Here is a 13,751-nt window from a genome sequence, read left to right on the forward strand (position 1 = left end):
GCACCCATCCAAGATTAAATGGAACGATCAGATGCGCATACTTCTGAAACAAATTTGTAGTATCCAACCTCAAGATGAGATAAGGTGATATCAGTATGACATCCGGGTTATTTTTTTCAGACTTGACAACACTCCTCCAGAGCCACAGAAGATATTATACAACAGTTTTCACTTGCTGAGGAGGACTGAATTGGTGGGGTGCCCCTTTAAATATACTGTATGCTCATTTTAATATAATACTTCAAACACATGAGAAATACTGCCCATCCCTGTCTATAGGTAAAAACACTACAACAGCAACATAGACAAAAATAAACTTCCCTAATCATCTATACAGTAAAACAGTGCACACTGACATACAGTATATCGGATACACACCTTGTTGCACGCACAACATGCACATAGTTTTGTCATTCAAGTTTGGAAGTCACCTTGAAGATGTGCCAAACAGACTGAGAACCAATCAGAGCTCTCCATGCTCAGCCGATGGCAGCTGCTGATACTGTAACCTGAGCCAATAGGGAGCTCTCACTGCTGTGAGGTGGATTAAAAAACTGTGAACAAAAACCTTTGTTTAAATAAATACACTGCACTGATGATGACAACGACGATGAGGAGGTTGAAGAGAACGTTTGCATGTCACTTTGAGTTTTTTCTTTCAGATGAACTTTTCAGCCTGAAGCTTTGTGCCTGGCTGCATTTTAGTGTTTAATAATGATAGTAATAATAATAATATTAACAATATTAATTGCAGTATTAATGTGGTTTTTGTTATGTAAAGTGTATGCTTTTAAGAACTCAAGTCTGCTATTTTCTTTCACCAGGACGCTATTATTTGTGCTGCTAGTTAAAAGCTAGCCGGTTAGCTGAAAAGCTTCTCCTACAACACAATACATGCCCAAGACATGTTAAACACCAGTTAAAGAGAAGCTGAAAATGTCAAGGTATCTACTTCCATTTCTTCTCATGGATTCATATTATTTCTGCCATGGCAACATTTGGTAATTACCATATTCATGGTGTTATGATCAAGTGAAAATTATTTACCACTGAATGGCTCCCAAACATGTCAACCACTGAGAGAAATGTGAAAATGATCACTCTTCACTTCTGACTTTGCCTCTAGTATTACTTCATTTTCTATTAAAGTTATTAATTTTGACCAAAATCTTGTAAGTTGTTTTTCAACAGAGCAAATTAAGACTTTGATAAATGGACACCACAAAAATATACCACTAAAGCCCCATTCAGACTGGATTTATTTCTCTAGGGAAGGTGTGGTGATTTTGCTCATTGTTCAGTGATTTTTAACGCGTCCAGTGACGTCCTTGTATTTTCCGCATGAAGAGCTACCTGTTTCTACTTTGTTTTACATATATGTGTGTGTTAGTGTGTTTATGTGTGTATGTATTTATACAGTATATGTATTGTTTCTTAAGAATTTTGTGCAATATCACTTACATTGATCAAAACCCTGTCATTTTACGATAATTGGAGGTGTAGGGTATTTGATCTTATGTATAAATAAAACAATTACAACAACATAATAAAAACAAACAGGTTAGACTACATTGAAAATAATTGCCCCAATGTACAACCTCAATACAACAAAAGTGAGTACACCTGTGATTTCCAGTTCAGGCTAATTGCATGAACGAGGTTATAAAAGAACCTGTGAACATCACAGCTTCCTCAGTTCTGGTCTGGGTTGTGTATAATACAATACTGCAACATGGTAAGGAACTGTCTGAACAAATAAGAAACCAGATTGTGAGACTTCACAAAGATGGGAGAGGGTACAAGTGCATCCGTAAGCTACTGAACATGAGGTGAGACACAGTTGCAGCAGTGATTAGGAGGTATAGGAAGAGTCATACTACCAATAACAGAGGGCGCAGTGGCCATCTTTAAAAAAATAAAACTATGCACAATTCACAACCTTGCACTGAAAAACAGACGGGTAAGTGCTTCTGACTTGGCACAAGGATTATCTGTGGAAATTGGTGTTTCAGTGACTGATCAGACAGTGCAAAGGTCCCTGCATGAAGTCATCCTCTATGGATGGCGTCCATGAAGGAAACCATTACTAACAAAACTCCAAGATTAAACTATGCCCGAGAACATGAAAAAAAACCTGATGAATGTTGGCAGCGTATTCTTCGGTCAAATGAAACCAAAATAAATTAGTTTGGATCAAATGGGCGCCAGCATGTTTGGTGTTGACCTGGGCAAGTCTATCAAAGTGACTGCACAGTGCTGACCATGAGCATGGAGTTGGGAGTGTGCTGATATGGGGCTGCATGAGTGCAAAGGTGTAGGGGAGATGACATTTATAGATAGCACTATGAATGTAAGCTTGTATACCAAAATACTGAATGAAAAGATGACTCCCAGTCTCAAAAAGTTTGGCAGGAGAGGAATTTTCCAACATGACCCCAAACACACTCCAAAAATTATACAAGAGTTTTTAAGAAGAAAAAAGTGAAAACTATGACCTGGCCAAGTGTGTCCCTGACTTGAGTCCAATAGACAAATAGAAGGTAGAGCAACAAAACCCCTCCTGCAAAGAGCTGCATTTGTGAGGAACAGCAGAACATTTCTCCACAGATTTGTGTCAGACTGGTATCATCCATGTCCGTGAGGATTAAATCTGTCATCAAAAATAAAGGTGGACATACGAAATATTTAAAAAAAAAATAAAAGAATGGAATCCTACTGATGAAGAGTGTACTGACTTTCTTTCTGTTGATTCTTTAATATGAACTTTTCATTACAGTTTGATTAGTCAAACATTTCTGTTTTTCAATTTAACTGGCTTCATTCTTCTTGGGCTTTGGCTAAAAACAATTAAAACTGTATTAAATAGACCTTTTAGTGATATAGACCAGAGGGGTACTCAATTTTGTTGTATACTGCACATATAAGATCCAATCAGTGTGAAAATTGAGTTTATCAAAAATGCTTTTGCTAAAACTATTGATGGAAACATGCTAACACAAATATATAGACCTAGGTTTTTTTGGGAACCAATATGACGGCAGAAAAAATGAAAGCCATCAGGAGAGCAAGAGCTTGTCAATTGTGCTGTTGTAAAGTCTGTTTGATGTAGGTATTAGTCTTCTCAATCAAGCCCCGTTTCCATTGTGCCAAATTGACACCACTAAAAGTATACCCAATTAGCTATTAGCAGTTCTTATTTTCAATGTATGCACGGATGTACAGATGACTATCCCTGGATTACTATGAGATGATTTTCAGGCAAGCTGTAAGGTGCCTTTTTCTCCATGATTTCAACGTAGATTTATGGACGGTTCGGCATGGACATCTGAGATAATAATATCCATGGTAAGTAAGTCCCACTGAATTATATAAATATGTTTGTGTGTTTAGATGTGACTAAGTTATGATTTAATTTCACCTCACACAATGTCTGCCTCATGTCTCCCTCTCGCCAAGCCAAGGCTTTTGGCTTTCTCTCTTGGCTTTGTCTGGTGGATTGTCCATTACAGAGCATATCCTGTAATTCCCCAATGGTTAAATTGTCACCTGGAACGGTAAGTTAAAGTGCCAAGGAGCATAGTGAATATTTTATTCTCCACTTCCCCTTGTAATGTTAAACCTGTCCGAATGGGGCTAAATTGTGGGTTATTTTTGATATATCATTAACATATTAACACATGTTATATTGATATATTATTGTATTATTTCTTTTTGATCAGACCATTATTCTTGCACTCAAAATATTCTTAAAAACACAGAGAGACATTAAAAAGCACTCAAACATACACTGTCCTCAGATGAAGCATTATTTTATTTGTAATTTGTTCAAAATCCTAAAATGATCTTTGTTTACGTTTACATGACGATGACCTATAGTGGCCATATGAGTTATGACACTTGGCTGTCAGGAACAAACTGATGCATAAGATTGTTAAGGGGCCAAGAAGGGGTGCTGAAATGCTCTTGGAATTGTAAGGATTATTATCTTTGGTCCTCCAATCATTATAATAATAATTATTAATAGAAGTAATTGTAGTAGTAGTAGCAGTAGTAGTAGCAGTAGTAGTAGTAGTAGTAGCAGTAGTAGTAGTAATAACAGTAGCTGTAGTACTGGTAGTAGCAGTAGTAGTAGTAGTAGTAGTAGTAGTAGTAGTAGTAACACTAGTAGTAGTATTAGTAATAGTAGCAGCAGTAGCAGTAGTAGTAGTAGTAGTAGTACAGTAGTAGTATTAGTAGCAGTAGCAGCAGTAGTAGTAGCAGTAGCAGTAGTTAGTAGTAGTATTAGTAGTACAGTAGTAGTGTTAGTATTAGCAGCAGCAGCAGTAGTAGCAGTAACAGTAGTAGTAGCAGTAGTAGTAGTAGTAGTAGTAGTAGTAGCAGTAGCAGCAGCAGCAGCAGTAGTAGTAGTAGTAGTAGTAGAAGCAGTTTTACAATTTTGCTGATAACCTCCTTACTGCACAAGCTAGAAACAAAATTCTTTTGCCGTGGGTTCTGGTTTGCATCATTTGGGAATAGGAACCCGCCCTCTAGGATCACATTTTTCCGCCATTCTTAATTATGTCTGAAACTTTTTAACGTTATTAAACATGTATAAACTGTTGATCATCAGCACAATAATTCATACTGGTTACATTTGACAGGTCATCAGGTTATTCACTTATCTTTGACTTCAGTCTAGTACTTTACACATTGTATGTAGAATTCGGTTAATATTTAGTGTCCAGTGCTGTCAATGTAAGCTGGTTTGTCATAATAGTCTAGTCATCTAGATACATGCGCTTGACAGCTTTAGTCTGTGCATCTTACTTTTTCTCTCCATTGTCTGTTGTGCGCTGTGTTCACACACATATATTGAGTCTGCTGTATATTGCATATACACTCACAGAGCACTTTATTAGAAACACCCGACTAACACTTTTGGCTTCTAGGTTGACTTGATGTATATACTCAAGACTTTATATTAACATTTACTAGTGAATTAATTTTACACACTCCCAGAACCTCCAAAATCAGATCCAAAAAAAAATTTCATAACATTTTCATAACCTGGACTTTGTGTGTTTGCTACTACCAGAATAGCTTCAGTTTACCGTATTACAAGATGATCTTCAACAGATTGTGTTTACTTTGAGTCCCTTAAAAAAATGCAGGACAGCTGGAAAATGGCTTTTAGTGGAGCCAAAAACCCTAAGGCTTTATCAAAAAGGAAGGTTTTAAGCCTACTTTTAAATGTGGAGAGGGTGTCTGCCTCCAAAACCCAAATTGGGAAGTGGTTCCACAGCAGAGTAGTAGGTGGCTGTGGCTCAGGAGCTAGAGCGGGTTGTCCACTGACTGGAAGGTCGTTAGGTCAATCCCTGGCTCTTCCAGTCTGCATGTCCAAGTGTTCTTGGGCAAGAGATTACACCCCAAACTGCCCCCAATGTGTCATTGGTGTGATTGTGTGTATGAATGCACTACCAGAATAGCTTCTGTTTACTGTATTACAAGATGATCATCAACAGATTGTGTTTACTTTGAGTCCCTTAAAAAAATGCAGACCATCTGGAAAATGGCTTTTGGTGGAGCTCTAAGACACTTAACTGCATTTTAGGAGAGATTGGAGTTGCACAAAGAATCTGTGCTGACATCAGAGCTCTACAAGACTTCATTATGAAGAGACATCGGTCCGCTATCAGCTCCCTTTTGATCGATCAAGCCAGCTGTGTGATTCCAGAAAATCTGAGATAAACCCAAAAACAGCTTGATAACCTTATACTTACATCAAACACTATTCTCACTTTGTTATACAGACTCCTGGTTTTTAAATTCTGCCTCTGAGATTTCTGTCTTCACCTTAAAGGGGCAATATGTAAATATTTTAGTTAAAATCATTCAGCAGAATGCAAAGAAATAACAGTTTTGACATTATGTTATAGACATATATGTATTGTGTTGCAGTTTATGAATGTAGCGCTGTATGAATGTATGTGTGAATGGGTGAATATGGCAGTAGTGTAAAGCGCTATGAGTGGTCAATAAGACTAGAAAAGCGCTATGTAAGTGCAGTCCATTTAGCATTTAGAGGAGCCTGATAACTGAAGACTTTGCCCCTCGTTCTACTTTTGGAGACTCCACGAACCACAAGCAAGCCTGCATTCTGGAAGCGCAGTGTTCTAGTGGGGTAATAAGGTACTATGAGCTCTTTAAGATATTATGGTTCCTGACCATTAAGGGCTTTGTAGATGAGGAGGAGGATTTTAAATTCTATCCTGGATTTTACAGGGAGCCAATGCAGAGAAGCTAACACATGAAAAATATGATCTCTTTAATTAGCTCCTGTCAGTACATGTGCTGCAGCATTCTGGATCAGCTGGATAGTATCTAAAGATTTGTTGGGACAGCCTGATAATAAGGAGTTGCACTAATCCAGCCTAGAGGTAACAAAAGCAGGGACTAGTTTTTCTGCATCATTTTGAGACAGGCTGTGCCTTTTTTTTTGGATGGATGTGCATTTTTGGAATGTTATGTGGCTGAAAAAAAGCAGTCCTTCAAGTTTGTTTTATGTGGGAGTTAAAGGACATTTCCCGATCAAAGATAACTCAGAGATTCCTAACGCTGGTGCTTGAGGCCAGGGGAATGCCATCTAGAGTAACTATATATATTAAGTTTGGTAACATACAGTTAGGTGCATACGTATTTGGACAGTTTTCGTAATTTTGCCTCTGTACACCACCATAATGGATCTGAAACAAACGAATCCAGATGCAATTGAAGCTTCAGCTTTAATTCAAGGGGTTTAACAAAAAAATAACATTAACCGTTTAGGAATTACAGGCATTTTTAGACATACACCCTCATTTTCAGAGGCTCAAAAGTAAATGGACAAATTAACATAATTATAAATGTAAGGATTATTTTTAATACTTGGATGAAAATTCTTTGCACTCAATGACTGCCTGAAGTCTGGAACTCATGTAAATCCCGAAATGCTGAGTTTCCTCCCTTGAGATGCTTTACCAGGCCTTTGCTGCAGCCGCCTTCAGTTGCTGCACGTTTGTGGGTCTTTCTGCCCTCAGTTTTGTCTTCAGTAAGTGAAAGGCATGCTCAATTGAGTTGAGGTCAGGTGACTGACTTGGCCACAGTGAAACGAATACTCAATTTCTTTGTCTTGAGAAGCTCCTGGGTTGCTTTCGCAGTATGTTTTGGGTCATTATCCGTCTTTACTGTGAAGCACGGTCCTATCAGTGTTGAAGCATTTGGCTGAATCTGAGCAGATAGTATAGCCCTATACACTTCAGAGTTCATCCTGCTACTTCTATCAGCAGTCACATCATCAAAAAACACCAGTGACCCAACTCCATTGGCAGCCATACATGCCCATGTGAAAAACACTGACTCCACCATGTTTGACAGATGATGTGGTATGGTTTGGATCACGAGCCATTCCTTTCCTTCTCCATACTTTACTCTTCCCATCATTCTGGTACAAGTTCACCTTGGTTTCATCTGTCCAAAGAATTTTGTTCTAGAACTGGGCAGGCTTTTTTTAAGAGGTTTTCTGGCAAAGTCCAATCTGGCCTTTCTGTTCTTGAGTGTTACCAGTGGTTTGCACCTTGTGGTAAATCTTCTGTATTTACATTCATGAAGTCGTCTCTGGACTGTAGACTCTGACGATGATACACCAATGAACCTCCTCAAGAGTGTTGTTGACCCTGGCTAGATGTTGTGAAGGGTTTTTCTCCACCAAGGAGAGAATTCTGCGATCATCCACTCTAGTTGTCTTCTGTAGTCTTCCAGGCCTTTTGGTGCTGCTGAGCTCGCTAGTGCATTCCTTCTTTTTAAGAATGTACCAAATTGTCGATTTGGCCACTCCTAAAGTTTTTTTCCATCTGTCTGATAAGTTTGTTTTGTTTTCTCAGCATAATGATGGCCTTTCCATGACCAGCTCATTGTCTCAAATACTTATGCACCTAACTGTATAAAAGGAAAGTAAGCAAGAGAAGGTGAAAGCTTTTCTCAGTGTTTGACTTAGAGTGCGAGCATACAGCTATTTCCTGGAGGCAGTACGTACCAGTGGAAACTCAAATCACATCAATCCACAAAAATACTAGGCAAAAAGATTACTTGGATAATTTCTGGACATTACTAATGTGGGTAGTGATTGAGACCTCTGTTACCAGGCTAACAGAATGTTCCATGCAGGAGAATTTATTTAATCATTTATTTATTTATATGTTTTTTTGTTTTTGTTTTTTTCCACTTCTTTGGCATCAGTAAGTTTACAGTTTAATAGCCTTTTAACAGAACCTCTTTTTAATCTGGATACTAACAAAAATACCCAAGTTCTACAATAATGCAAAAGTTTTTGGAGATTTTCGCACAAATTATGTCAAAGTCATACTTTGAATAACTACGATACACACTAGTTTTAAACTTTTCCAAAGCTTCAGGAAACTCCCTGAAGTTTGGTTTCCAACAGTTAAGCCACCACTGGTTATTCTTTCAAATCTTTAATTCCTCATTAGTAGAATCACTGAGACCTCATGGTTGAGTGTGATCTCTAATGAACAGAAATAAAGTCACATAAGTTGGTGCAGTTTACACTTATGTCAACTAGAGGGCACTCACTAACTACAAAAGGCACTTATTTCTGTCAAGATGGTCAGATCTATCAAATATAATTCACACTTATTGTATTGTACAATACAATGACCAGGTAGATTAATGCACAAATACCAAAAAATATGTCTGTGCCGATTTGGACAAGCTGCAGAATGCAAAATTATAAATATGTAAACAGACACACATTTAACTTTGGCAAAGAGGTTTTTAGTGATAGTACAGTGTTTCTCTATTCTCTTCTATTCTATTCTCATTCTATATGTTCACAGATCATGAAAAAATCAACATCACTAAAATGAGTTTGTCTTAGTTTGCCAGATGCCATGATGGTCTGTTCTTACTGACATGTTTTACCAGATGTGTGAAGGACTTGTAAACTGTAGGGAATCCAATGTGGAGACTACACTTTTATCAGTGTGATATAGCTTTCAATTACCCTGTAATTCCATGCATCTCTGAATTCATTGGTTGTAGAAAAATAACTGCTTCCTGTTGTTATTTTGTTATAATAATCTAAACCCATTTAGCCTTTCAACCAGTTATATATTTTCTTTCAGAGCAAGATGATTAGATTTTTGAGGTAAGAAAAAATGCATCTTCCTATCTTGGTAGGTGTAACAGGACAGTATAGTTTGTGACTATATTGGCAGTGACACATTTTAGCTGTGTTGTCTCTGCACAGTAAAAATCTCCACTGTCAAGTCATCTTGACTTTTTTTTCATGTCAGATCCAATAAATCAGTACAATCTAAACAGAGTATGTCCCATTTACTTGCAGACTGCTCTCCACATACTCTAAATAGGCAGAATTCATCACTGCTAAGTTTTTTGAGTAGAAACTCAAACTTGTTAAATATCAGTAACCCTGAAGGCCACATTACAGTGGTAAGTTGCAGGATTTATTTGCTTCTTTTTCATTTCATTTAGAGCCTGCCAGTTAGCACTGCACCTGAATCAGAATTTACTAAGTCGCCAGTTTAGGCAAAATATTCCACTCTTTTGGGAGATGGGAGTCCCATCTTCTTCTGTGTTCTAATATTTCTTGTGCTTGTGGTTCCTGCTTTTCCTTATTTATATATACATTATTGTTTTGCTTTGTTTTGTTTTAAATAAATGCTAAAACTAAATGAATAATACAACATTATTCTTCAATACATTGACAGTCTCTGCCCAGTTACAGTGCAGTCCAGCGCATCTACAATTAATTCCTATTAGTGGGTATTGATATCAAACACAGTCCTACATTAAGACAACGCAAGGGGGTGGGTGGTCAGGGTGTCGAGACATGGAATATGCTCCAGGAAGTCCAGATCCGTGAATGTGAAGACTTATAAAAACCCAAAACAATGCACAGCAGTTTAAAATACATGATTATTATAAAAGATACGACATGTTCATAAGAAATTTTACCATACTATCTGTACCATAGTAGTAGTATGGTACAGATACTATAATCTTTTGACAGTATCATGGTTGACAGTACCATCAAAAATACCATGACACCATAAAGCAGAACTTGCAGATTGTAGGATGCACCATGGTGATTCAAATAAATGTCTTAAACCATCCCCTAATTATGCTGCTATAGGCCTGGACTGCCGGGGGACTTCCCATGATTCACCGAGCTCCTCTCTCCTCCTCTTCCTCTCCATCTGTATGCATTCATATCCCATCAATGCTTGTTACTAACTTGACTTTTTTCTCTCCTGTAGTTTTGTGCTTTCTTGTCTCTTCTCGTCTTATGAGTTTTATTATTAGTCTCATTATTATTATTATACATATTTATGTGGAACCTGTATTGTGCTATATTCTCTTTCCTCCTTCCTGCCCCCTCTCAGAAGATCTTCTGAAAGTCTTTTAGAGTGATTGTTGGGTTCTTCGTCACCTCTCTGACCCCAACCCTTCTTGCCCACTTACTCAGTTCGGTCGGACAGCCAAGTCTAGAGGGGGCCTGGTGGTTCCAAACTACTGCCATTTCACAATTATTGAGGCCACCGTGGGAACACTGAAAGCTTTAGAACTGGTTTTGTACCTTTGCCCTAATCTATGCCTCTTCGCAGAACTTCACAGAGTTCATTGGACTTCATAGCTTGGTTTTTGTCACAACCTTGCACTGAAAAACAGACGGGTAAGTGCTTCTGACTTGGCACAAGGGTTATCTGTGGAAATTGGTGTTTCAGTGACTGATCAGACAGTGCAAAGGTCCCTGCTTGAAGTCATCCTCTATGGATGGCGTCCATGAAGGAAACCATTACTAACAAAACTCCAAGATTAAACTATGCCGGAGAACATGAAAAGAAACATGTTGAATGTTGGCAGCGTATTCTTCGGTCAAATGAAACCAAAATAAATTAGTTTGGATCAAATGGGCGCCAGCATGTTTGGTGTTGACCTGGGCAAGTCTATCAAAGTGACTGCACAGTGCTGACCATGAGCATGGAGGTGGGAGTGTGCTGATATGGAGCTGCATGAGTGCAAAGGTGTAGGGGAGATGACATTTATGGATAGCACTATGAATGCAAGCTTGTATACCAAAATACTGAATGAAAAGACGACTCCCATTCTCAAAAAGTTTGGCAGGAGAGGAATTTTCCAACATGACCCCAAACACACTGCAAAAATCATACAAGAGTTTTTAAGAAGAAAAAAGTGAAAACTATGACCTGGCCAAGTGTGTCCCTGACTTGAGTCCAATAGACAAATAGAAGGTAGAGCAACAAAACCCCTCCTACAAAGAGCTGCATTTGTGAGGAACAGCAGAACATTTCTCCACAGATTTGTGTCAGACTGGTATCATCCATGTCCGTGAGGATTAAATCTGTCATCAAAAATAAAGGTGGACATACGAAATATTTAAAAAAAAATAAAAGAATGGAATCCTACTGATGAAGAGTGTACTGACTTTCTTTCTGTTGATTCTTTAATATGGACTTTTCATTACAGTTTGATTAGTCAAACATTTCTGTTTTTCAATTTAACTGGCTTCATTCTTCTTGGGCTTTGGCTAAAAACAATTAAAACTGTATTAAATAGACATTTTTGTGATATTGACCAGAGGGGTACTCACTTTTGTGTATACTGTTGACTCCTAAACATTTGATCCTTAGGTTAATTATTGCTGACATTTGATAAATGGTTGTAATCCTCTAATGGACATACTTATTTTGATTACTTCCTTGATTGCTTGATGAATGTTGTGGTTTCTTGATGATGATTTGACAATCATCACATGTACAAATGAAAGCTAGCTATCTGGGTCACTAGCCGTGATGTGTGTATTGCATACACAATGAAATTCGCAATTTGGAGCAGATAGATAAAATGTTCACTGTATGTGTGAGATTAGTCGGGTTGTTATTATTTGTGCAATCTCAGGCTGGACCCCACTTTAGGTTAGTTGAGGTGATCCATTCAGAAACGATTCAGCACATGAGGTGATATGGTTACAGGAAACACTTAAGTGTTTAAGTTTGATAGGTAAATTAATGTGTACCAAACATTTTAAGCCCTCATACTGTGGTGCCTTGGTCTGGGAAAGGTGACATAGAGTCCAACCAATTATTCTGAGTGAATTAAGTCTGTTATGTTTCAGCTGATCACAGCATGTACCACATGGTTACCTGAATTGGGAGGAAGATTACCAGACTTCATTTGCAAGCAAAGCTACATTATCAAAACATTCCAATGTATTTCCCTCCACATTACTTAAGAAAAAACTACATCATTGATGATTTTCTCATCCTGGATGTTCATAATCAGTGTATTTCTTTGAGTGATTTTCAGGGTGAGATCATATTTAACTCTGAAATAACAAGATTGAAATGTTACTGTGTACTGTGCTTTTTTTTTTGTTGGCCTTGTTTTTGAGTCTCACTCTTGACTTGGACTAATAGTTTTATATTAAGGACATATATTATTCAATTTTGCTGTTTACATTCAGGTTTTCTATAATTTATACATTATTTAAAGACAGATCTGTACAGTAAGCTAAAGCTATAGATATATCAAGAGAGAAGATGCTGGAGAAGCCCAGATAGGCAGAGTGAAGAGAGAGAGCAAAGCGTTGAAACAGGGACTTCCCTGCCGCCTCCATCATCTGCAGGGAGGGAAAAAAAACCATCGCACGCATACCCAGCCTCCCACATACACACACACACACACACACACACACACTTTGCTGAGAGCTAGCAAGGGGCTTTAAACAGCTTCACAAGAAATTGAGACAAAGGGACTGTAACCTGCCACAATGGAGGAAAACATGGATGAATCACAAAGCCAGAAAGGTACGACGGAAAAACAATTTGTTAATTTTTATCTTTCATTATATGTAGCATTCTGCCATTGTTCTGCTCATCCATTTCTCTTGGTATCATGGGATTCCTTTGTGTGTGTGTTGTGGGCAGATATATAGAAGATAGCATACATGTCCTGCAGAAAACAACAAAGTATTAGGTCTTTGTACATTTAATATGCACATTTTTGTTTCTGTTTAGACTGTTTATCTCATCGTTCTATTCAGGAGAAACAGAAGGACAGGCTTGGAATTTTAATCGTTCCATCTATATGTTTGCTTACAATAATACTAGGGATTATACGACGCTATTTTGTTGTGTGTTTCGATGAATGGATGCACAACAAAGCAGATTGGGGTGAAGATGAGAGGAGCTGGCAGACACTGGAGGGTTGGTGTTGTTGTGGAGGCTGGACAGACAGATGGATGGGCAGATGGATGGATGCATGGATGGATGGAGGAGGTGGGAGTGGCGGGGAGGGGGTGGCGGTGCATTGGGGTTTGGGTGGGGGTGGCAGATAGAAGGAGGAAGCGTGGGGCAAAACTTTGAAATAAAGACTAATAATCAGAAGGATGAGGGATAACTGGAGCAGTGATTGATTCCTCCATTGGGATTTTCTTTGTTAGCCTCCATTGTTGATGCTTCACGCTTGTCCGAACCCCTTTCTTCTCTCCTTTCTCCCTTGCTCTCTGTATGTGTGCCTTTTTTTCTGGTGTCTGTGTTGCTTCCTACCCTTTCCCTCCATTTTCTTCATACTCCTGTCACTAGCCCTATCCCTTTATATATTTTTTCTTGAGCAATTCTAAGTGTATTTCAGACTAGATTTTCTGGGTCTATCAGCCTGTCTCTCTGTCTCTG

At 38.3% G+C, this 13,751-nt stretch overlaps 1 protein-coding gene across 1 annotated transcript in view; it reads left to right on the top strand.

Annotated features, from left to right (window-relative positions):
- Window positions 1-12,778: 12,778 nt before the first annotated feature.
- The window catches only part of gpm6ab (glycoprotein M6Ab), a 32,097-nt gene continuing 31,124 nt past the window's right edge, over window positions 12,779-13,751 (top strand). Inside the window, exon 1 of the mRNA XM_040147484.1 lies at window positions 12,779-12,884. Within this exon, the coding sequence (XP_040003418.1) occupies window positions 12,848-12,884 (37 nt within the window). The 5' untranslated portion in view covers window positions 12,779-12,847. The remainder of the gene's footprint in view (window positions 12,885-13,751) is intronic.

Source organism: Xiphias gladius, chromosome 15 (assembly GCF_016859285.1).
Source record: "Xiphias gladius isolate SHS-SW01 ecotype Sanya breed wild chromosome 15, ASM1685928v1, whole genome shotgun sequence".
Lineage (NCBI taxonomy): Eukaryota > Metazoa > Chordata > Actinopteri > Istiophoriformes > Xiphiidae > Xiphias > Xiphias gladius.